A 23,986-nucleotide genomic window follows, 5' to 3' on the forward strand; every position below is an offset into this window, starting at 1 on the left:
GTGTTAATTATGTTGAAAAGAGAATTCACGAATGCGAAATACTTTCATTAAAAATTTTATTACTCGATTATGCCGTTATATAGAATCTGCGTCGTAATCGACGAAATGAAAACCGTCCGTTCGCGTCATCGAGGAAGGTCCACCCTTCCCGTGTAAACGTTACTTGTTTTAAACACTTCGGCGCTCCAACGGCGCGTGGAAACAAATACTTCTATCGCTCGTTACAAGGAGTTTCGTATTTTATTACCGCGCTGCCGTTTGTAAATGCGTAGCAATCAATAATGAATGGTACGAGGGAAGTGAAATTTATTCAAATTTGCAATGATGGATTTACGCTGCGGGACGTGCTTGTACTGTTTTTATACGGCGTTGATATATATAGTTAATGAGCGAATAAACCTGAATGTGCATTAGCATTTGAGGCGAGTAATAATCGGACGACTCTTAATCGAGGAAGAGTTGCGCAATTTCTCTCGGAATATACGTTTTACGTTTTGTCGAAAAAAGCAGGTATTAGAAATAGAATATCGTATATTTCGGTGCTATGGCTTCGTATTAGACACCTCTTTCAGCTTGGGTAACCTTTGATTATTTGATTATGTCGAGACTGTTTTGAGAATAACAAAAATGTTGGGTGTTGAATATATAAAACTTTGTGAAAGTGGTGACTGACTTCTGGTTAGTTAAGAAGTCGAAAATCTAGGCTTTTTTTATACAGGACCTGGACCGATGGTTGCGCAACAAATTTTCTTTAATTCATAGTATGACTTAATTATTCTATTCTGATAATAGTTTTTCGTCAATATATAGTTGATACAAACAAACAACAACCACGGAACAGGGTTCTGGCATCTGATGATATGGATTGATCCCATTACCAACAATCCAGGTCTCTGCTATGAATGAATTAACTGCATGGCATGGCATTTATTTAAAGGAATTTTTATTATTACTAGGTAGCGTGTGCATATAACTAATCTTTTATCATATGCATGTTTTTGAATTAGCCGACAACGCTAGCACCAGCCCCGACAGCGCCAGCATCGGCAATGGATCGTGGAGATAAAGTGGACGTCGGTGGTAGCATGTCGTCGGACGAAGAAGAACGCTTGGAGCGCGAGATTATGGATAAACTGGAGCTGGAGGAGAATCTGGAGGAGGAGACCGGAATGATGAGTGATTACGAAGAGGATGAAGTATGCATGGTTGATAACCGTAATTGAATGATTTTGGTGGCAGACTGCGTAGTTTGAATTTACATTTTTATTTTGAACCCAGTTACGAGGATTGTACAATCTAGTTCCGCTGTGACAGGTTTAATTTGTCTCGCAGGAATTGAATTGAAATAACTAATTTTAGTCCAGATTCAAATTATACCTTATCACATCCAACACCCTAAGAGAATGGCTGTTTTTGACATTTTTATATAAGTTAATTTCTTTACTAAAAATGAAATACAAAAATAGTCATCACTAATACATAGGAGAAAAAGTTTAGGAAGGTACTTCTGCATAGTGAAATTTTAGCAAAGAAAAGGACAAAAAGGGATCCCAAGGGGGGTATACTTTTAATAACAAGCCTAATGCCCTGGCGGAATGAAATTTGGACAGGAAGTGACATTAACATATGCCCAAAATCTTGAAGGGGTTTATCATTCTTGGGGCCAAACACTGAACTCATCTGTAGTATTGGGTCTTCAGTAGTCCTGAAATCAATCACCAGTATTGCATTTCGTCGCATGAACTGAATATAGAAACTTGTTTTAAAAACAAGACTTTCCCCTGAAATGTTTGGCCTTTATTGACTTTATTTACCTGTTTATCTGATAAGACCAAGATAAGAATTGACCCGATCATCTAATGCATATTTCAATTGCCCGTACTTCAACTCTTGAAGAAAATTAGACTTTAGTGTGGTTAGAACGACCTATGCTTCAAGTTGAATACGTCAGAAATATTTGGATCTTAAATATTGTGGCCTGTTCAGTATCAAATTTGATACATTCAGTCGGTTTGAAATCAAGATTTGGCAGTGGAACTGAGCCCTGTTTCACAAAATTACTTAAAACAACATTTCATTAATGTTTCGTCTTTGTTATCATGACTTATGAGTCGTTCTGTGGAATATGTCCTTCTCGGTCCATGAATTCTAGCATAGTAGATATACAGTAAAATTTACTTGAGTTGTCATTTGTCATTGGATAAGTGATCTGTTTTTTGAGGCCCAACATGTATTTTCAAATTGATTTACGAAGCGTAAGTCCTCATTTGGATAAGTCAACAACATAATGATGGTCCTGACTTTGACGACTTAGGTAAGTTTTACTGTAGTTACAAAAGCAAGAATCTCAGTAAAGTGCAATTCGACAGGTCTAATGTTTTGACATGGATAAATTTGCTCTTTCAATCCTTTCAATGTGTCTACACCGCAGTGCAGTGTGTCAATCAGTGATGGACTTAGCTAGTACACTACATCACAGTGTATTGATGTAATAAGTAATTGGGTTTTATCTCTTTGGAAAGATGACAGACAGCGCCTGTCAAATAAAATGAAATGTAAGAAACTAATGATACATCTCACTGCAGTGTAGACAACGCTCTAAAAAAGTATGCCACACTGGGGTGAAATTTTTGAAAATTTTCAAATTATCATCAGTACTTTCGGGTATAAATTAGTCAGCACTGAAAGGGTTTTAAGAAAAATTTTCTTTCATCGAGTTTTGTATTTTCGTCTGTTTTAGACATTAAAGACACCGTTACAGCGAGCTAGACGATCTCTTTCACTCGATTCCGGTAGGTCGACTCCACCGGCGCCGATCATGGAAACGTTACCGGACATCAACGAAGCGCCGAGTCCGAGTCCGGCGGGGAAAACGAAACCGAAATTACAAGCGTTTTCGTTCCTCGAGAAATTCGCCGCCGAAGAAGAAAAAGAGGGCCGCGCGAATGAAAAACCGAAGATGCGTCAGTCGTCTGCGCTGCCGTTTTTGGATAAATACCTGAAAAGTCAGGATAAATTCGAGCAGTTGGCGAATTTAGAAGACGACGCGACCGACGACAAGCAGAAAACGTTCACATTTCTCGACACGCTTCAGAATTCGACGCCGCCGCCAGATTTAAGCGCGACTACGAAACCGAAACCTTACAAATCAGACTCGCCTACGGTTAACGGCGATACGGCAGTCGTCAAACCGGATACAACAAAACCTGAAGGTAAAGTTCCATAGCTAGGTGAAAATATTCGAGCCCTTTTACTGTTGATGCGATCACACTGAGACTATTTGGCTCGTGCTGAGTTAGAGAGCGTGTTCACATGTAAACCACTCACTCGATACTAAATAATACTCAAACCAAGTGAGTCACTTCCACAACCAGGTGCATTTCACAGGCAATAATTTGACCTGTGCTAAAATTTGGCTCCGGTCTTGACGATTTTGGTTGGGGTCAAACAGGCATGGTCCTATTTGTTACCAATCTGAACAGTTGCTCTGGGCCAAAAATGCTTGTATGATCGCGGCTATAGCGCGGTGGAAATATGTGAACCCTTTCATCGTGCAGTGTGTACCCCACTATGCAGTGTATAATCCACCCATCCTATATTGCATGTGCCCCGTTGTGCGATGTAGTTGTATATTAGCTAAAATCTCTATTACAAGAGGGTCCTGGTGCACCTGGTACACATGGTGAACATTGTGAAATATAAACTTACACTGCACAGAAGGGTGGCCTAGTGTCATGGCTTGTACAGCTAAGAGGGCAGTATCTTAACAAGCTCCTTCAAAATGGCCGTCAAATGCAGGTAAAAAGTCCATATGGCATGGTAGACTATACCTTACCTATATTCTACCTATTTTTCAGCACCAGCGACAGTAGGTAAATTAGATGAGCAGGCTTTGTGGGCGCGCGTTGAAAGTCAGATGAGCGCGGCTCCGATGGGTCGAAAAAAGAGACTTTCGCAACACGAGGATCTAAACACGAGCAGCGCCAGTAGTACGGGAAGTGTCGATAAAAAACTCGAAAAACAATGGAAATCTGTAGAGAACAATAACGCTCAATCGGAAAACAACGCCGAAACGACGAAGAAATCGTTATTTCAACCGAAATATAAACCGGTCGAATTCAAGAAAGCGGTCAAATCGCCGGAACCGACGAGTGCGAAACCGCCGATCGCGAAACAGAAACAATCGGACAATAACAACGTCATCAAAAAAGCGGCGGTCGCGAAAGATGCCGCGAAACCGAACATTAAACAGTCCCCGACGACTAAACAGAATGGTAGCAGTCCGTCGAAACGAATAAACGGCGGCGCTTTGTCCCCGTCTACCGTTCAATCCGGTCCAAAACGTAATGGCAAACCCAGCGTTCTGAATCGTTGGGACCCGGCCAGTTTACAGGAAGAGAAACGTAAACGCGAACAATGGATTAAAGATCAGGAGAAACGACACAAGGTAGGTTGCAAGCACTGACTGCTCTAGGTGGCGCATTACACTTGTCTCGGCTTTCGGTGGAGGATATTGTAGATATATTTTTTCGAAGCACGACATAGTATAGTAGTCTATCTATTTCCTCTAGGAAATTTATTCACGACGGCTTTAATGCACTTTTAACTTCTTGCTTATATGAATGAGATCCTCTTTTATAGTTCTGTGTCCAAAGCCTTAGTGCAGCTATTTACCTGCTGTCTGTACACACCACCTCAGATGTTCGACGGACATTCACCATTTTCCCAAGACATGTTCATCCAGGCATCGCTATAAACTGTGGCAGTACCACGGATGTATTTCTTTGGAAATGAATAAAAGTGTCATGTCTGAACCATTAATTTTAGACGGATGTTCACAATTTGTGAAAAATATGTTCGTCCAGACTACGCCGTTCATAACATGATCATCTGAGGAGGTGGGTCTGACAGCTGCATAACATGAATTGAAATCAAAGATTTTATTTTCCTTGGTTGGTTTCTGATTAAGGAACCGGGTTAGAGTGATCTCTGAGATTCAAATCTTGACCTTACTAGGCCCAGGTGAAAATGGTTGTGTTCATTTCGGTATTTCAGTTACTGAGTAGACTGATGCATCTGTCTTCTCAGTCTAATATTAACTGAAACTTTTGAAATCAATCAGCTGCTTCTGTCCAGGATTAGTCATGCAGATACTCTATGAACAGTTTTCTCATGAATTGACAAAAGAGCCGGTTTGCACAGTCATATCTGAACTAAGTCTGTCTCGTAAACACGCAATCGTTAGTGCTCACCTAGAAGGTGCTGCCATCTAGTCTGTTTAAGAGGACCTCATTCATATACGTATAGCTACTGTTGTACATTTAAAGCGGATGACAATATGTATTTTATAAATGTCTGATTCTTTATATACAGTAAACTACAGATCTATCATATCACTTGCGACTGAAGGACAGATAACTTATGGAATGAATAAAACTTCTGAGCATACCAAACGAAATTTCAAAATGTTGGTGTAACCAATCTTATTGAACGTAATTTGACCAAAGATCCGAAAATGAATAAATTTCGCTTCATTCAGATTTCTTTGTTGACATTGTTCAGTTTTTAACAGGATGTACACATTCTGAATACTGAATTTATTGACAATTTACCAATACATCCATAGTTTACCGTATAAAAGAAGATGAAGTATTGTGAAAAAGAATGTTGGACTTGACATTGTCTGATTGTGTAGTGAGTGTATAATATCTTGTTTGAACAAGTGGCATTTTAGGTTTTTTACTATATGTACATAAATACTAGTAGTGTGAATAAGCATTAAGAAACCTGGTAGGAATAATCGTAATCTGATATGTCTTCCTCTGTGATATTATGATAAGTGCCTGCAATGATAAATTGTGAGCTCGCCTGTGTTAGAGAATATCTGAGCTAAGCAACCGTTTGGAAAAAGATTATCGGTACTTGGTGTTTATCTGTCGTCGGCGGATTTAGAGAAATGTCTATCAATACACACTTCTGCATCGAGAAATTAAGTGAACTCTCAAAATCAAAAGATTGTTGTTTTTTGAAAGCACATTTGACCCCCTTGGGTTGAATCATTGAAAAATAAACGACCAGCGCTTTTTCATCAAATCTAACGTACAACTGTGGTCCTCGGCCCGTTCCGCAGTTCCGAAAGTTGTCTTAAATCTTAAGACTGGTCTTAAGTTGTTTGATCGGATATAGAACTAAGTTGGTCTTAGTCAAGTCCCTGAGGTCTATAGTGAGTCCTGTCTCTTAAGTGAAGACATGACTGAATTGAATATCGATGAATATTTTATACTCAGCCGTGAGGCTTTAAAATCTTTGTAAATGATAAACCTATGCAAGCAATCCCTCGATTATACAAACAGGACAGTTCAATGATATCTTTTGATATATTGGAAAGATCATCGGTTTTATACCAGTTTGTGTATATTTTTATATATTTTCTGGCTGTGAGCTGTAAGTTTATCAGGAGTAAATATACGATGATAGATTATTATTAGAGAATTATTAGAGAATACGGTATCAAATTTATAAAGTAGTTTGTTTCTTCAAATATTATTATTCGAAGCAGTGAAGGGCTGTGACTGGGTATTTTTCGTATGATTGGGGGAGGGGGGGTGGCGAAAAGTATGGTCAGTTAATAACCGCTTATAACAATTGTTAAAAATGTTTGTCTACTGTTGACAGATAATGATATTTGAAGTGGGGTCCGTGTATTTCATGTAAATGTATGTTCATTTGTTTGATTGAATTGTAGTTCGAAACATGTAAGATATACTTAAGTTCAACTAACTCAGGACCCAGCTAGTCGCTATATCATCTCGCCGTAGATTCTATACTTGGTATGAGATTTCCTGATGAAAAACCGCTGCAATAATGATGAATCCTGTGGCGATTTTAAATTTGACACCGTTTTTTCATGGTCCAACTTCTACAGAGGTCTTGCGCGCCGTCATTTGTTTAGAACCACAAAAAAAGCCATCGAAAGCCATTGAAGCATTCAGAAAATACATTGGTAATATTTTCAGGGCATTTTTTCCAGTGGCAACCAATGAGACAGCAGTCTGCAATGCAATGTTTAGCTTATATTCTCTTAAATTCTCCAAGTCTAGAAATTGTATGAAAATACTCTGAAATTTCAAAATTCTCCAGACCTTTGTTATGGCTTTTTCAGTATACATGCCCTTTTCATTTCTTAATGCTGCTGTCAAAGTCTGCCCCTGGATCCACCCTTGGCATTTTTGGATTCATTTGGATTTTTAAGCTGATATTTCATACAAAAAAAATGACTCACCATTACATAACAGTGGGGATGTACAAGCTGTACTGGGATATATCATGTAAGCTACCAATGCTACTGTGGCAATTGAGGATTCCACTTATGGCAAGCGAGGATCCACCAGGTTGGCTAGTAGTAACTCGGTCTTCCATGTTCAAACTTTTCTACATTTCGGTTGAAATTGAATCAACTTTTCTCTTAAATAAATCAATTATCAATAAAAACTATACCAATCACTGAGTAGGAAAAAAAGTTTAATGTATATCTGTAGGCCCTGTGATAATGTATGGATACTTGAGCCTTTAAAATCTATTTCAAAGTCGATCGAGATGATATACTAATTTTGAATTTAAGACTGCTTGTCACGCTCTCTGGTGGGATAACTGGGGTTGCAGCTCCCCCGATACCTCTAAAGCTTACGAGATCCAGCTTCTTGCTCTGTACATAAAGGTTTACAAGATAGGTTTAGCTTTTTATGAGCGTCCTAATCTGAACAGGAGTTAGCTTTGAGATATCTCAGCTTGCTCTCTAGACGTTGGCGACTATGCTCTTTTTGGGCACAACCTCATCAAGGTTAGGAGGAGCGTTGGCGTGTTTTGTAGGCTGATCTTCGATATGATTTATGTCGAATTCATTTATGTCAATAAACAGAGTAACCAAGGTGAAAACTGTGAATATACCGGTAGTAGTGTACAGTGATTTTTTGTGTTGAAAATTGTGTTAATACGTACAAAAAATATGTCATAGTAAAAATCTTCTTGTGACAATAATATTCGTAGTTTTCGTGAGATTTTGATTACGTATAAGTCATATAGCAAACAGTGCAAGCGCGCTTAACTTTGACTTGGTCCAGAATTGGTCCAGAAAGGTCCACAAATTGCGTAAATTGAAAGTTAAGTTATTAAGCGTTTCATGCAATGTTTGTAGAAGTCTATTGTTTGCAAGCAACAATTCGATAAAACAAATAGTTGGATTGAAGAAAGTGAAGAAATGTTGCTCATAAACATAGCTTTGTTTAGATATCGCATGTGTTTAGGACGTCGCATGATTTGTTTAAGAATTACATAAATCAGCATTATAGTAATAGGTTTTGATTTTTTGAAATCATATTCCGCAATTTTCAGTTCCAAGACAAATATTCTACCATATCCTACAGCCCCACAAAATCAGTTTTACACCGGACTGACTGATTGGATGCTGCCATTCTGATTGCGGAGATCATCCTGTAATTTCCAAACATAACCTTGGATTGCAAAAATTCATATATTCTGAAGACCCGTAACAGCAAAAACAGTAAAAACCTCATTTTCTAATGAGTGAAATAAATTTGTTGTTACGATACTTCATGGTTAGCTGAACTTAGTCTGTGTTTACACAAATTTTGAGGTACTGATGAATCCAAAATAGATTGCACCGGGCCTGGTTTTATAGACAAATTTAACATTGGGGTTAACCCTATTATTTGAATTACCGGTAAACCCCTCAACGAAGTTAAACCGTTCTATATGACTGGGCCCAGATTCTTGAACCCATTAGCACTCAGGAATTGTACTATGTAGTGTCAATTACTCCTCAGAAAATTCAAAGTAAAATCTAAGTTCATTACGATACCGAATAGCTCATTTGCTGTTTATTTCCATGCATTACAAGTTAGTGTTATTTTGTAGTAAATAGTCAAGGCTTTCATATGATATAAGATTTGATATAAGATTTAAACTTGTAATACTCGAGAAATTGAAATAGGAGGATGTTGATTTCTGTTTGGTATTCCAAGGACTTAGGTGTGTAGTTTATCATAAGCGATTGGGTTCGAATCCCACTACAACCGTTTTCGTGCAGCATGGCTTGAGGAGTAATAGGCAGGGCGGATACGGGCGGCCTGAGTGCCAATGGGTTAAACGGATTATCATACAATATTGGTTGACACGAATAATTTAATACTGACGATTTAACTAACCATGGACTCTAAAACAAAAGTCCATGATTTGACACTATAGAACTAAGAAATAAGCTAGCCGAAGTTGATTTCGAGTACAGGCGCAAGATATAAACTAAGCGAAATTGTCGATTGGCAGTCACTTGAATTTTCAGTGTTCATATGATGTTTCATTTTATAGGAATTGCTCGAAAAAGAACAAGCCCTGCATAAATCTGAGGAGGAGGTCAGTTAATAACAGTTTTTGTTGTTTTATGTGGAGGATTTTCTGGCGAAATTTCGGTGTGTTAATTATTGTCGTTTTTTGGGAAAAAAAAAACAACTGTTGTTTCTGTGTTTAACATTAAAATCTACACAATCTGAGCTTCATAAAGCTCTAACTTGAGGAGTGGATGGTGATAGGGATTTTCAATACTCATCTTATTTTGGTAGTTAAGAATTTTTCGGTGGTACTTCATATTTTTAGCGGTTCAGGGAATTGCACTTAACTGAATAGATAAATACTAATAAAATAAATGATCAGTAATGAAGTATGTACCGGTAGCATAAATAAAAGCCGTGATCACACAAAGCGTTTTTGACCACGGCAAACTGTTCACAATGGTTCCAAATGGGCCCTTGCCTGTTCCAAATTTTAGCATGAGGGATCAATGCAACTGGTTGTGGAAACATTGTTTAGTATCGAGTGAGTGGTTTGCGTGTGAACGCGCTCTCTAATTAGGAATGGGCCAAATTACACTCAAATCATATCTGTGTAATCACGGCTAAAATGTCTTACAATTTCACCTAGCTTACCAAAACCATTTTCGATTGGGGCTGTAGGTCTTTTTGCCGATGCCTGAGACATTCAAAACATTTAGCAGAATGACCTTGAAAAGAAAAAACGATTCAAGAAGCTTATTTTCAACTGGTCCAGTGTTGCTGTATGAATGCATGTTCATATATGTACAGTAGACTTCGCCTAACTCGGACCAATCGGGACCTGCCAAATTGGTCTGAGGTAAGCAAAAGTCTGAGTTAAGGACAGGAATAAGGTTAGCAAGTCACAAAAATGCTAGTCTAAAGTCTTAGTTGGCCATGTCTGAGTAAGGCGAGCTTTACTTTATGCGAATTCCCCAAAGCAGTGACAATATTTTTCTAATAAACCAGGTCTGAAATTCTTTTCACAAGAAAGTCATCATCATCAACATCATCGTATGGAATTTGATGTATGTAATGGTAATGCATACCATAATGTAATTGATGAAGCTAATTGTGTCTGCTATCAATGACCACCCATTGTTTTGATAAGTTGTGAAACACCGTATCCAGACTGCTGTGGAATTCAGACATCCTATTATAGAGCGGAGGCATTAGTTTTCTTCGGTTAAACTTTCAGTCATGTCAACAAGGTGAACCTATTTTGTAGGGCTGGATGCAGAAGCAAATTTGGGGGCCTTAAAAGGCACACTGCCGAACAAGAGCATACTGAACAAACTAAACAGTGGGTGCCCACTTCACAGGACAACTTAAAGTTTCAGGAAATATTCAGCCTCGGTCCAGAATTTCTCAGGACTCACTTTCAATGTAAACAAGGTCAACTTATAAGTAGGGTTTGATGCCAGCATTTTTTGGGTCCTTAAAATTGGTCCAGAATTCGACTCACTATTTGTTATGGAGATTGAAAATGCCATTTGCTGGAAAAGATTTGAACATCTTACAGATTTTGACAGCCAACAAATTTTGCATTATATTTGTTGGTGTTATGGAATGCCAGTGTGACCAGCATTGAATTCTTCTGCAGCCATCAGGTTTACTTAGTTTTTGTTCGGGCTGTATTTTAGAAATTGTCACCAAAGTATCCATACACACGGTAAACATGTCATGCAGAATATGTGGGACAATTTGCGAAATAGTCGGAAAAGAATGTCAGCTGTCAGCTGTGACCTATCGTTGTCTTTGCAGTATAAATACCAGCAAATTTTAGCGAAATATTAATTTCGCCAATTTCGCAGCTGTTCACCGGGCAGCCGTTTCTCCGCTCGCGCTAATACTTACCTATCGGACTGTTTGCGCTAATCGATTTCACCTTCATCACCGAACGCGATCTATTCACGACCGCATCGGTCGGCGCATTCGATCGCGCAATTGATGGATATTTAATCGTTTTTTCTTTTTTAACGGAATGATAATTTTACCTGTACATAAATGGCTGTTATACGTATAGGTTGTGTATATTGTTATAATCATCAGCTGTATATATGTACTGTAAGCGTTACATTGTGCCGATATAATACGTACAAATAAAAGCATTGAGTATTACGTGTCTTTGGTGACCCGATTTGTAGTCAAGCAAAATATACGTCGCTTGTCGGTTGAGTTATTATTTCAACGAGAATGTTGAGTACGAGTTAAGTATGTTTTGTTCGCCGGTCGGAATGTTTGGACGATTCTCGCGAGGTCACAACGCGATCACGGGGGTTCGGTTGATAAGCCTAATCGAGGAGGAGACACCGCTCGAACGAGGCAGTGCCATGACGAGAACCAGCGCGTTTCGACCGAAGTAGCGGCGTTATCGTAGCGCGCTCATTCGTTCGGATACTACTACCGATAGCGGACGGATAACGATACACAGCTCCGGGCTCTCGCCGTAAACGAGAAAGTCGCCGTTGTAGCGCGTAATTGCGTGCGCGCCGAAAATCCGGGAATTATGAAGAATTGCAAGTTTCAATGCATGTGTCATCTTTGTCGTACGGGATTTAAACATCAGCATAGTAGTAACGTTATCGATATTCGAAGCCCGACGAAACGAATCTCGAAATTGGTATGTAGTTTTGACGATTATATATGCATTGTTTTGGCATCGCGCCATGCGAACTCTTCCGTTTTTTTAAACAGCATGAATGAATGGAATAAGCCATAATTATTAGTGCATGTTGCGTTTGATACGAGTGAAACGTGATTCCGCATCGTGATTTCTAATCATTCGAATTTTTAATTAACTAATAACGAGAATGTAGATATTTCGTTACGTGAGTTGAATATGCCGTCCTGCAGATATCGCTTGCTCGCTTCTGTAATTATTGTCTCATGTATTCTAGATCGACGTGTACTGTACAAACGGTGTAGGTGTTTTATTATTTGCCACAAATTTGTGCGTAGAGGAAATGCCAGGGCTGGGCACATCGTACTGGAAGGTCGAAGATACTTCTCTCTTACCTTGATTAGAAGTAAAAGGGATCCCATAACCCTGGCTAGACTGTGGGTTTTTTTTTTAAAAACCTACAGTCTAGACCGGAGCACATTGTTGAATAATAATTGTTGTATACATTTTTCTAAACCATTCCATATAGCAATGAAAATGGTGCTTATTTCATCCATTTCTCTCACATCTTGAATGAATCCATTTTTCAGGGGTTCATATTCTTCCACTCCCCCCCCCCCCCATCAGCGCTTTGCGCAAACTTATTTACCCGGCAGCAACCCAGATATTTGTTAGTTATGAGATTAACGACCTCAGTACCTCAGTCCTTACGTCTCTTTTCCCTTCATTTGAAGTGGCTCTGGCTCTCAAAAGAACATCACAATGGATTTTGCATTGTAAAAATTGTAATGATTGTAAAAACATCGTAAACATGCATGTTTTAGTTTGTATTTCTATAATCCGTGGCACAGTCCTTGATTATTGTAAGTTATCGCGTTGAAATTCTTTAAGAAATACTAACGATTAATTTTAGTATTTCTTACAGAATTTCAAACCCCTTGAAATTTTCTGGAAACACCCATATAACAAGACGGCTTAATTGCGTTTGTATGATTTTCGGCAAGTTATAAGTTTATCATAATTCAATTAAAATCAATTGTGATTGAAATAACGTCACCCATCACTCCCCATGGGGAGGGGAGGGAGTTGCGGTGGTGCCTTGATTTCTGATATGATTTACTTAAGTCATTTGTTTACGCATTGCGAAGTTCTACTCCGTCATAATTAACCTGACTTTTTATCACTCAAGCATTGCAATATCTAATAGAAAAAGCTGTTTAGATGAGATATGATATTTGATTAGCTTTTTGTTTTGTATGATATGTAATAATACGACGGACGATTTTATTCCAAATATCCCAATATAGATGGCATCAAAAATGGCATGAAAAATGTGTATTCTAACTCCTCTCCCAATTCGTGTTTTCACTGGAATTTCAAAATGCAGATTCAAAACCTTGCTATAACCCATTACAGCACCGTGTTCCATTGTTCTGATTGGTATTGATTACCTTATTGGTGATTAACTAATTTATCTTATATTTGTAACGAAATATATCCAAATATGAAGAAACAAATATATTCAAGTGAAGTAGAAATATGATTAAAATGCGCTAATCTCATAACTTGAGTACATGAAGGAAGAAAACTGGAATGACATGGTAGCAATTATTGACCAGAAAGACCTTTGTAGCTATATCTTGACGATCAGAGCCCAGTTCTTGATTATTTGATTTCTATCAGAGTTGAAATTGTCCCGTACGATTTAATCCTACAGCAAAATTTTTGGATCTGGAAAAATGGAACACGGTCCTGTTATTGCTTTATAGTCCCCCTGTGAGCTGAGCCACATTTTCAGATTTTAGTGAAAACACGAATTTTGAAATACCAATTTAGTTACCCGTTTATCAGGAGTTGAAGCCTGATATAGAAATCATGATGAACTTTCCTCCATAAAACTTAATTGATTAATCCTGCTTAAAGTCCTGAAAGTAGAAGTGATACCTCGCATGTTTTATTAATGATATCGTTAAATTTTCACTATGCGCGGTGTTTCGACCGGCAGGTTAATATGTCCATCAAACATTCATTTTACATTCATCGCTTTCGTTTCTGTTGGAAATGAATTAGAAATAGGCAGATTACGATTACAATTCCGTATGAGTTTTATGCAGTTTAAGTGTTTTACAAATATTCTATGTTTTCCTAATCGATTGTTCTCACTTTGACATCGACATGCACACCACTGTTATATACAGATATGTGTATAGATACTAACCGTACTGTTATTGCAGTTTAGAATATGTGCATTTTTTCATCACGAATTACTAAAGTCTTTTCGAGGCGAATGCGGAGTTGCTAACCAACTATCTCTTATTAGTCGCGATTACGCAACTTTTTTTAACCTGGGACAAATTTGGTCTGTGCTAGGTTAAGCCCGTTCACCAAATCATTGCTAAAATCCTTTGAACCTAAACATATATTTGTTTGGTATATACATTGGTTTTGATTAATTGAATTTGTTCATATTTAAAAAAACATTCGCATTGCTTCTAAATGCCTTCGTGCCTTGTTGACACTGACCAAATTTGGCCCTACCAAAGACGTCGGACCAGGCCCGTGCCAAATTTTAGCACCATGGGTCAAAATATGCTATGTGAACTAACTGGTTTTGATGAGACTTGCCTCATTTGCCACGGCATAGTTTTAAAATCATTTTAGGAACGAGTAAGTGGTTTATTTTCGATGCTCTCTTTTAATGAAGCATTGGCCAAATTTGACCAATTTGTCCCGGCCAAAATTGTTTCCTTGTGATTGCGGCTTATATTGAAACATGATTTTATGCCCATATTGTATACTGAAGAGTTTATTCTTCTTATTTGTATATAATTTCCCCGATGAACATTTCTTTTTCCTGATTGAGAACTTCACCTGTTGGTTGGCAACTTGGTTCGTCTATCGAAACTGGGTTTGAAAATATTCCCACGAAGAATATTCTATGTTTCGATTCACAAGAGCATGGAATTTTCAATGCTAGGTTGAGTTTCACAGAAATACGGTTTTATTCCATAATACATGCCATGACGGTCGGGTGGCAACCTTAGACATTCTTAAGGTATACCATCATTACTGGGTATACAGAGAACATACGATTCCATATACAAAGTTAGAATTCATCGAGTTGAAAGTAAACTTATTTTGATTCATGAATTTTTGATTCTTTACTCTGACAATGAACTGTCTAGATTTACAAAATAAATACATGTCAAGGTTGCACCGGTCTGGTGGCAACGTAAGACATTGTTGAGATATACCAACACTTCGGGTTCCCTGAGTTGAAATTAAACTTCAAGTTAAAATCAAGTTAAAATCTAACACAGAACTGTCGAACTGGGTCGTAGTAATAAGATTGTGTGTCATTAAGGAAATATGTGAAACTGAGCCTAGTTTTTAGCTTAAACTTACTTATGATTCAAACTTTGATTAAAACTTTTTTTTTCAAATTATCTATATAGGAACAAGAGGAAGCTGACCGGTCTCACAGGCAGATCAAAGATGTCGAGGACAGTAAGTTATTACTGTTGAAGACTGGCGCAGCTCCTGATGTTGTTATAAGATCGACTGAACAGCATAAAATCGAGTCCACTTATAACAGGTAATTATCACCGATATAAATTATACCGTTACGCGTTGCCATGCATGATTTCCAGCAATTACTCAAAAATATCCGATATTCAATTGTAGTTAGTTAGAAATCCATTGTCGGCTACTTTCAATTATATGATTTAATTCATGCCTGTTGAGCAAGGGATGTCGATCCGCGGTGTGTCGACGGGGAGTCGATAAATTAGAACTTGGAACATTCTCAAGATTCCTGGCAAATCCTTAGCCTATTACCTGGTACCGTATTATGTTACCTGTTATCATATTATTTATAGAAAACTTTTTCTTTTTTTTCATTTTATAAGATGTTTCTATAAAAACCTCTTTGACGGTCTTTCTCACATGATACTGCCAAATGTGTTAAAAAGAACAATAATACGCTGAGTCTACTTGGCTTTCAGTCAAGATTGTACATCATAGGCCTGTATGGCGATTCACCGGAATCTCTGCAGCAAATATCAACTGATAATTGAATCATATGCATAAACCCTACTGTTTCACACGAGGTCACACAGGAACTAAAATTCTGATAACTGATACAGCCTTCGGCGGTCATACGTGTCAACTCTCGTTATCGCTTCTGAACTTGTGACAATTTCTCAGCTCCGTCGGTATTTCATTTACATTCGACCTTATTCGGTATACACGCGGAGATGACCTGTCATTTTAAGTTGTTGATACCGAAGTGTTGATACTTACATAGTTTACCGATCAGGTTACGACAAGAATTCCATTCATTTTACGGAGATTACGAATTTATCGATCTGGCGCATAATTGGTCGGATAATCAAATATATCAACGATATCAATGTCCTACATATTCTAATTTGTACGGTAAACATGTATGTTTGTTAGCATAACTTTGGGGACCACGAATTCAGTGCGGAATATTTGCGTCAGAATTATGCTCGACCGGCTAGCATAAGGCAGAAAAATAAAAGTTATAAAATAATTCCCTATGTTTTACACTCTTATATGGCTATGGAAGTTGTACCAAACTAAAAAGCTTGTCTCTAACCCGCAACGTTTTTTGGCTGTTCATTAACATGGCTGGATGCATAATGCATATACCAACAATATTAACTTACATTTACGAAATATTGTATGCCCAGACATTATGTGAATGGTCTTTTGGCGCAAGTTTATGCTTTTCAGCCCATTTTCAGGCTCGGTTAATCTCTAGCGCGAAGAGACCACAGCTTAGCAATTTACACAAGTGTGTTAAGTGAACCTGAATGAATGAACGGAGGCAATATGATCATGAATGAACTAGGCTTATAATCACCCCATTGAAATAGTACTGTGTATTGCTTCGTGCATAAATAGTAGATTTCTATTGACTTGATTTTGACTTTGACTTGATTTCTGAAATCATGGTCAAGTCTCGAACGAGCTCGAAAAATCAGCTTAGCATGTTTTTTTTCATCACAGTTGAACGATTGTTATTGATATGATAATTATTTCACCTTGACTCGATATAATACAACAAAGTAATTCTTTATAGAGTGTTTGACTCTGGAAATCCAGAGTGTGAACCCCTACATTACCGTGGTGTCCCTGAGCAAGACACTTATCCTCATTGCCTGTCTTCACCCAGGATAAATGGGTACCTGACCTGATAAAATTACTCCTGAGCAGCTGACAGCTGCTCAGATGTTACTGCTCCCCATGGAGAGATTACTGATAAATGGTTAGAGTTATAGGCTGGGGGTAATGATATCATTGTAATGGAAAGTGGACATTGTATCACAGTGAAAAGGGCGCAGACTGCATCAAACTCAACTAACTCAAAGTTACAAAGATGAAATTGCGTGAAAATTGCAAGTGTAAATTCTCTATATACTGGTGACATTGGTAAAAATACGGTTATAGTACCTGGAAGTATGAATATTGCAAATGCGAGTGAAACTGTTACGAGCATTATTGTCGTGCGTTTTTATTTTGTAAATTTCTGGTCAGACAAAACCACTTTTGAACCTCTGAATAACTGAACTATTATAACAGAATTTGATAGAATAATCAAAGAAAAAGGTAGAAAGTTATCGTAAATGACAATTATGGAGGAAAATGGTTTGATATATTATTTATATTTGGTTTGATAATTTCTAGTAACATCCAAAATACTGGTCGGTGAAATGCATCAACAAAGCAGGTGTGAGATATAGAGCCATAGCATTCACAGTGATAATTGTCGATATAATAAATCTAGCGAATCTCGGTGCGCATATCAAACGAGAAGTGATCGGGAAGAGCACGACTGCCGCACGTTCTAGAGATATCGCTACTATCAACCACGAACTATTGCTGTTTACGAGTACCACCATTAATTCATAGATTTGACAACTGATCGGTGAATTCAACTGGACCGTCTTTAAAACGGAGGAGAACAAACTGTAAAACAGGCATCAGCTTAAAATTGATGCAGTATGTAAAATCACTGAGAGACAAAACAATAAGATAGTTAGCGTAGGAATCTGCGGAATCTGCGACTTATCGACTCGATAAGCCGCACAGATTTTAAAACATTCAGCACCGCAGCTTCAGTACTGAGACTCGGTTTTATTAGCCTCGGTTTTATTAGCCAGTCTTAACTTGTGGTTAATTCAACTATAAGTCTTTTGAGTCAAGATTTTTAAAAACAATTAAAACCGGTTTACGATTACAGAACACGGGCTACAATTGCTCAAAAGTTGGTTAAAGATAACCATTGGTTGAATTTCATGGTAACAGTGGACTTTTAATTGTCACTATATCAATTATCGAAGGGTTAACTCTAACCAACTTTTTTTGGGCAACTGACACCAGGACTTCAGTCCTGATTCCCTAAGTTGATTTCATTTTCAACGTATTCAAGATTCGAATGTAGAAAACCATTGATTTGGAACTGACTCGATCAGAGTTCCTCGCCTTGAATGTATTAAGTATTAATCATCGTCTTAAGAATGTTGACGAATATCGAGAAACGACTGAATGAAATTCCAGTGTCATATTTACTGTTTACCCAGCAGGGTCAGGTGTTTAGGTCAACAACCACTTTAAATTTCTCCCGCCGAGAATATAAGCTCAATCCAAATTCCATTGTGAATGGATGTGCGTTTAAAAAATGACATCTTTTGTGGTAATTGGCGACCGGCATAGAGCATTTCTCGTCAACAAAAGAGGATCGAATTTTGCCCGAAAATATAGGTTTACATGATAATTTCTTGTTTTTATAGGATGTGTTGTATACACTGGATTTATAGGTAAAATTTGAATTTCTAAAGTTGAGAATATCTTTTTTTCTATGGCAGAAAACAAGATGACGAGGACGCACAACTTGAATATCCGCGAGATGAGGATGAGAAAAAACGTCAGCTTGACTATGAACGACGTCGGCGGATAGATGAACAAAAACGCAAACTAGAAATTGTAAGTTTAAGTTTTTGATTTTAACGGGTACGTGAGAGTGGATTTTCTACCACTGCAGCACATACTCCTCTGATTTTGATTATTTCTGCTGTTGCTCTTAGAGTACCGTCATAATTTTCTTTTGAAAAATAAAAACTGCGAATTCTTGTTGTATAAAACAGGGTGTTTATGGGTTTTAGAAAGTTTAGGAAAATGGCAATTTTTTCATGACCCTGGAAAAGCTATGTAAATTTTGTTTTATTCTCTGTGGCTATGTAAAATCTGAAAATGGTCTCAAAAAAGAATTTTCTTTCAATTTTGAATTATGGGCTGTATGCCTAATTGTCTTACTAACAATTTTGATGGTAAGAGGGAGTTGTCACTTTACAGCAACAAATTGCACATAGCGACTACTCATTTGACAAATATCTTTATGAAAACAATTGGTCAATGCATAAAACAAATGGTTAATGGTAATGATAGTTGTAACCAATTTACTTAGAATGGGAATCTATATGGGGATGTGTAACTTAGGGTCTATGGAAAATCTATAATCTGGGTACGGAAAATGAAATTGGTTAACCTGTAGTCAGGAAAACGCATTTCTACACAATATGTACTGGTAATTGTCATACGATATCTGGGGAAGGAGTTTTTGCTAAGTATAAAAAGTGGAGTGATAAGGTGAAGGGGCTTTTTTTGTGATACGACTTAATTACCTTGTACTGTAAATAGCTGTTGATATTGATCAAAACGAATTTGAAAAATGAATGCGGTTTTTATAGGATATTGCTGAGACGAAGCAAAAGATGGCGGATGACAGGCGATCGAGAGATCGAAAAAATCGCCAGCTGTCCGAAGATCAACAACGTCAAGTGTGGATCGAAGAACAGGAAATCGAACAAGAGGAACGCGAGTTGGAATTGTTGCGTCGTGAAGAGGAACGCAAACTGAAAGAATGGGAGGAGAGGATGAAGCGTGATGCGGAGCAGAGGAAGAACGAACCGCGTCGGGATATTCATTACCAGGATCGACGAACAGCGCAAGAACCTAGGAACAATGATGGCCGAGGAGGATATTATCAAGATCACGGAAATGGCAGAACGCAACCAGAATCTGTAATTCTAAGTAAGTTTCAATACAATCCAAATGGTAAAGTGTTGAAAATAGTCGTTTCATTAGTAATTACAGCAGGTTTATTGCCTGATTTTTTGTAAAATGTTTTTTTCTTCTTGAAATAGATGTTTAATGTTAAATGAAAAAATTACAAAAGGTTTTCATGGCTTAGGGCATTTTTATTTAAGCAACTTGCGTACTTCACCGTCAAATTTAACCAACTCGCCATACTTGAGTATCCAACTCACCATACTCAAGTACCCAACTCAGCTCATTTATTTGGATGAGTTACCAATGCGAGTAACTCCTTTCGCATTTCAAGATGGTGCCTGTGTCTAGTGCATTCGTTGACAGATCAAAAAACAAAATGGCGGCTTTTTCAATTGCAGAAAATTCAGGTTGCGGTTCGGCCGTCGATTTGTACCACGTGATCATACGTGGATGTCAAATGCGAGTTTTTTAAATAAAAACGCCTTTAGTTTAGATTTTTGTTATTGATTTTCTCATTGCTTTGAAATTATATCGTAGTTTTGATTCGTTGTAGGAACGTCCAGGAACGGCCCGAGCTATTCCATGCCGACGAAAACTCGTCCGGATTCGGTGCCGAATCATGCTCAAGTATCGCGACAACCTGTTCCCAATCACCCACAACATCGGCGACCAGAATCGCTCCCTGTTCACTATCAACTCGTACGCGAATCAAACTCGCCGAACTTATCTGGTAAAAATAACTATCACGACACTAAAAAACCTTTAGTCAGTCCGAAAGGTATCATGAAACAATCTAGTAGTCCGCCGCGAAGTCCTTTAGTCAGCCGAAGAATGGACTCTCCGGGCAAAGAGCTCGTAGACGGCGTACTCAATAGTCCTCAGTTTGCCAAACGTGGTCACACTAGTCCTAACATGCGAAGTAAAAGCGCCGAACGCTTGAATAGTAAACCGTTCATTGAGAACAGCTTACAAAAACAACAGCAGCAGCAGCAGCAGTATAGACCAGGATTTAACAACAGTCGTTCGATGCATAACTTACGCGTCGATTCGCCGTCGTCTCAAACACGCTACGATAACTCGAAAACACCGCACGGGGAAGCGATGCATCGCGAGATACAGAATCCGCAGCAGCATTGGCTGTTCGAAGAGGCCGAACGACGACGCATCGACGAACAGAGATATAAAGAGCAACAATTGAAATACGCACAACAGCAGCAACAGCCAACTCATAGAAACGAGTCTCGAAATCATCCTCGAAACGCTAGAAACGACTCGCGTCGGTACGACGAAAGGTTATCACCAAATAAAGATCCCAGTTTAAGAAATCATTCGCCTAATAAAGATTTAGGATATCGTCCCGCTCACATGGAACAATCGACGAAACCAGTGAATACGGTAAAAGAATACGACATGCCTCCGAAGAAACCTGTGCACTATTCCGGTCCAATTCCTGATGCTATAAAACAGACGCTTTTGCAGAGAGTTAGTTCGCCAAAATCTCCTAATCCTCCGGACTATGCGGATTATTCGCAATATCCGCAATATTCAGCCGGTTACAGTCCAAAACCTCAGCACAATCCTAGTTATTCTCAGCCGGGACAGTACAATCCTAGTTACAACACACATCCCGGTCCGAAATCATATCAAAACGTACCGCATTCCGTAGACGGGCTTGTTCGGATGTCGTCGCCGCATGTGGCTAATCGTAGTTCACCGTATAGCGGAAATAGTGCTGCCGATTTAAGAGGTTCTGCTAAAGGACCACCTAAACCACCACGAAATGTACCAGGCGGCGCCGAGGTAGAGCAAGTACTCGCTGTTAGTGGTCAACATCGATGCTGTCACTGTAACCAAGAATTAGGTAAGTGGTTTTTGCTAAAAGCTTTTCTAACTCCATACTCTAATCGAGAGAATTAGTTCTACGTAGCTTGTGGATTTGATAACGGCACTTGTTTTGAACGTTGAAAGTTGTGGCATGTGAACAGTTAAATTGTTCTGAAAATGGACGCAAAACTTGCGCACTACTTCCAATTTCTATATGTTCCATGACTGAATATTTCTTTGTGACAAGACTGATTCCAACTATCTTAAAAATCTTTTCATTTTTTTAATCTTAAGTAGTAGGCTATAGCCATGCTCGGACATGGTAAATAGATGGGTAAACAAATTTCAAATTTTAAAACCAAGATTCATTAAAGATGAAAATTAGTAAAAAATAAGAAAGCCCTGTAATTAAAATAGTACAAAGTTTTGGGCTCCAACCAGAGACCATCGTCAGGCTTGTGTAAACCTTGTGTTTTTAAACCAGATGATGTACCGGTACGTGCATGTTATATCTTTCAGGACACGGAGCAGCAATGGTTATTGAGTCTCTACAGTTGTATTATCACATGCAGTGTTTTCGATGCGTAGTGTGTCATACTCCGCTAAGCTATGGACACAACGGGGCAGACGTACGTGTTCGCGCGTCGCGGTTGCATTGCGTAAACTGTTACAGCAACGATGAAGGTATCGAATTTATGGGAACATTCTAACCACCAATGTGTGTGTGTGTGTGTCTTTGACTTCTCACTATGGCCTCAGGTATTATCAGTTAGACTAACCAGCTTTTATTTGGTCGACGCATGACTCTTTAAAGGACACAACAGCATTTAAACTTCATATTCAAAGAATGTGTTATAATTATTGCAAGTTGAATGTGGAAATTGGCACATATCTTAACTGTGTTAGAATGCATATGTATTTGATATTCATTCTTAATTGCTGATTTTCTTGCATAATTCAAATATACAGACAATCAGCACTTAAGGTGGCACAAAGTAAGTTTTCTTTGAATACCATGGTAATATGAAACCTTTCACTATTACCATGGTCAACATTGAACATACTTTGAGTAACTGACCCAGATTTACATCAGTACTGCCTTGAAATACTTCAAAATTACTTCACTATTTCACCGCACTTAATTTCCTATCCAGTTGTTTGATTTGTTATACACTTATAATGATTTCGATAAATACGCAAGTATTATATGTAAATTTATTCATGATTACTACACCACATTAATACATATATACAGTGGTTTGAAATAAACGAGTCATGCGCCTTTCAAAACCACTTCGGCTCAAAAGCAAACCCCTCCTTTCCGACCAAAGGTAAATTCTCTTTAAAACATGCTAATCTGATCATCTGTCACCTACTAGCCATCTGCACTAATACATCGTTATACCTGTAGACATTTAGTTGTTATAATTAAATATTTCCCTGCTTATATTATCATGAATGCATAAAGCTTCGTAAATAATATCATCATCAATGCAGATATGTGAAATAATTGATTTCTTCTAAATCTAAAGCTAGGACATCTACTGTGTCTACTTGCTGATATGATCGATTAGATAATTTCTTTGGGTAGTGTCTTAGGGGATGTTTTGAACATCAGCCACGATGACATGAGCATTTTTGACCCGGGCCAATGTTGGCCCGACCAAAAATGTGGGACATGGCCAGAGCCAAATTTTAGCACGAGATAAATGATTGCGTTTAAATTGCAACTGGTACCAGAAATGACCCACTTCGCTTTGTTTAAGCATTGTTTAGTATCAAGTGAGTTGTTTGCGTGTGAGCAAGCTCTCTTATTAGGCATGGGCCAAATTTGGCTCGAGCCTGATCCTTGCCAATTTGGCCCGGACCAAATCGTCTCTGTGTGATCGCGGCTATCATATCCTCCTTGGAAAATTTTTAGGCATGCTATTTGTACTGTTATTATATGTAATGATCAATCTTCTGCCTGGCCAACCCTCCTTCCAATTTTCAATCGCCCGGACACCAATCATCCCATGTATTCAGGACTTCACCTCAGAAATTATACTTGCGATTGGAC

General features: G+C 38.3%; 1 protein-coding gene across 7 annotated transcripts in view; it reads left to right on the forward strand.

Moving 5' to 3' along the window:
* LOC141905900 (uncharacterized) overlaps window positions 1-23,986 on the forward strand; it is a 71,772-nt gene that overhangs the window by 45,319 nt on the left and 2,467 nt on the right. For 4 of the 7 annotated variants that reach the window (XM_074794983.1, XM_074794987.1, XM_074794986.1 and 1 more), the window contains 9 exons: window positions 1,008-1,196; window positions 2,741-3,212; window positions 3,858-4,447; window positions 9,385-9,429; window positions 15,462-15,601; window positions 18,900-19,017; window positions 19,782-20,124; window positions 20,657-21,964; window positions 22,447-22,686. In XM_074794983.1, the coding sequence (XP_074651084.1) occupies window positions 1,008-1,196; window positions 2,741-3,212; window positions 3,858-4,447; window positions 9,385-9,429; window positions 15,462-15,601; window positions 18,900-19,017; window positions 19,782-20,124; window positions 20,657-21,964; window positions 22,447-22,637 (3,396 nt within the window). In that variant the 3' untranslated portion in view covers window positions 22,638-22,686. The remainder of the gene's footprint in view (window positions 1-1,007; window positions 1,197-2,740; window positions 3,213-3,857; window positions 4,448-9,384; window positions 9,430-15,461; window positions 15,602-18,899; window positions 19,018-19,781; window positions 20,125-20,656; window positions 21,965-22,446; window positions 22,687-23,986) is intronic. The other 3 variants (XM_074794985.1, XM_074794988.1, XM_074794989.1) reach the window with 3 other exon arrangements.

This window comes from Tubulanus polymorphus, chromosome 5, assembly GCF_964204645.1.
Source record: "Tubulanus polymorphus chromosome 5, tnTubPoly1.2, whole genome shotgun sequence".
Taxonomy (NCBI): domain Eukaryota; kingdom Metazoa; phylum Nemertea; class Palaeonemertea; order Tubulaniformes; family Tubulanidae; genus Tubulanus; species Tubulanus polymorphus.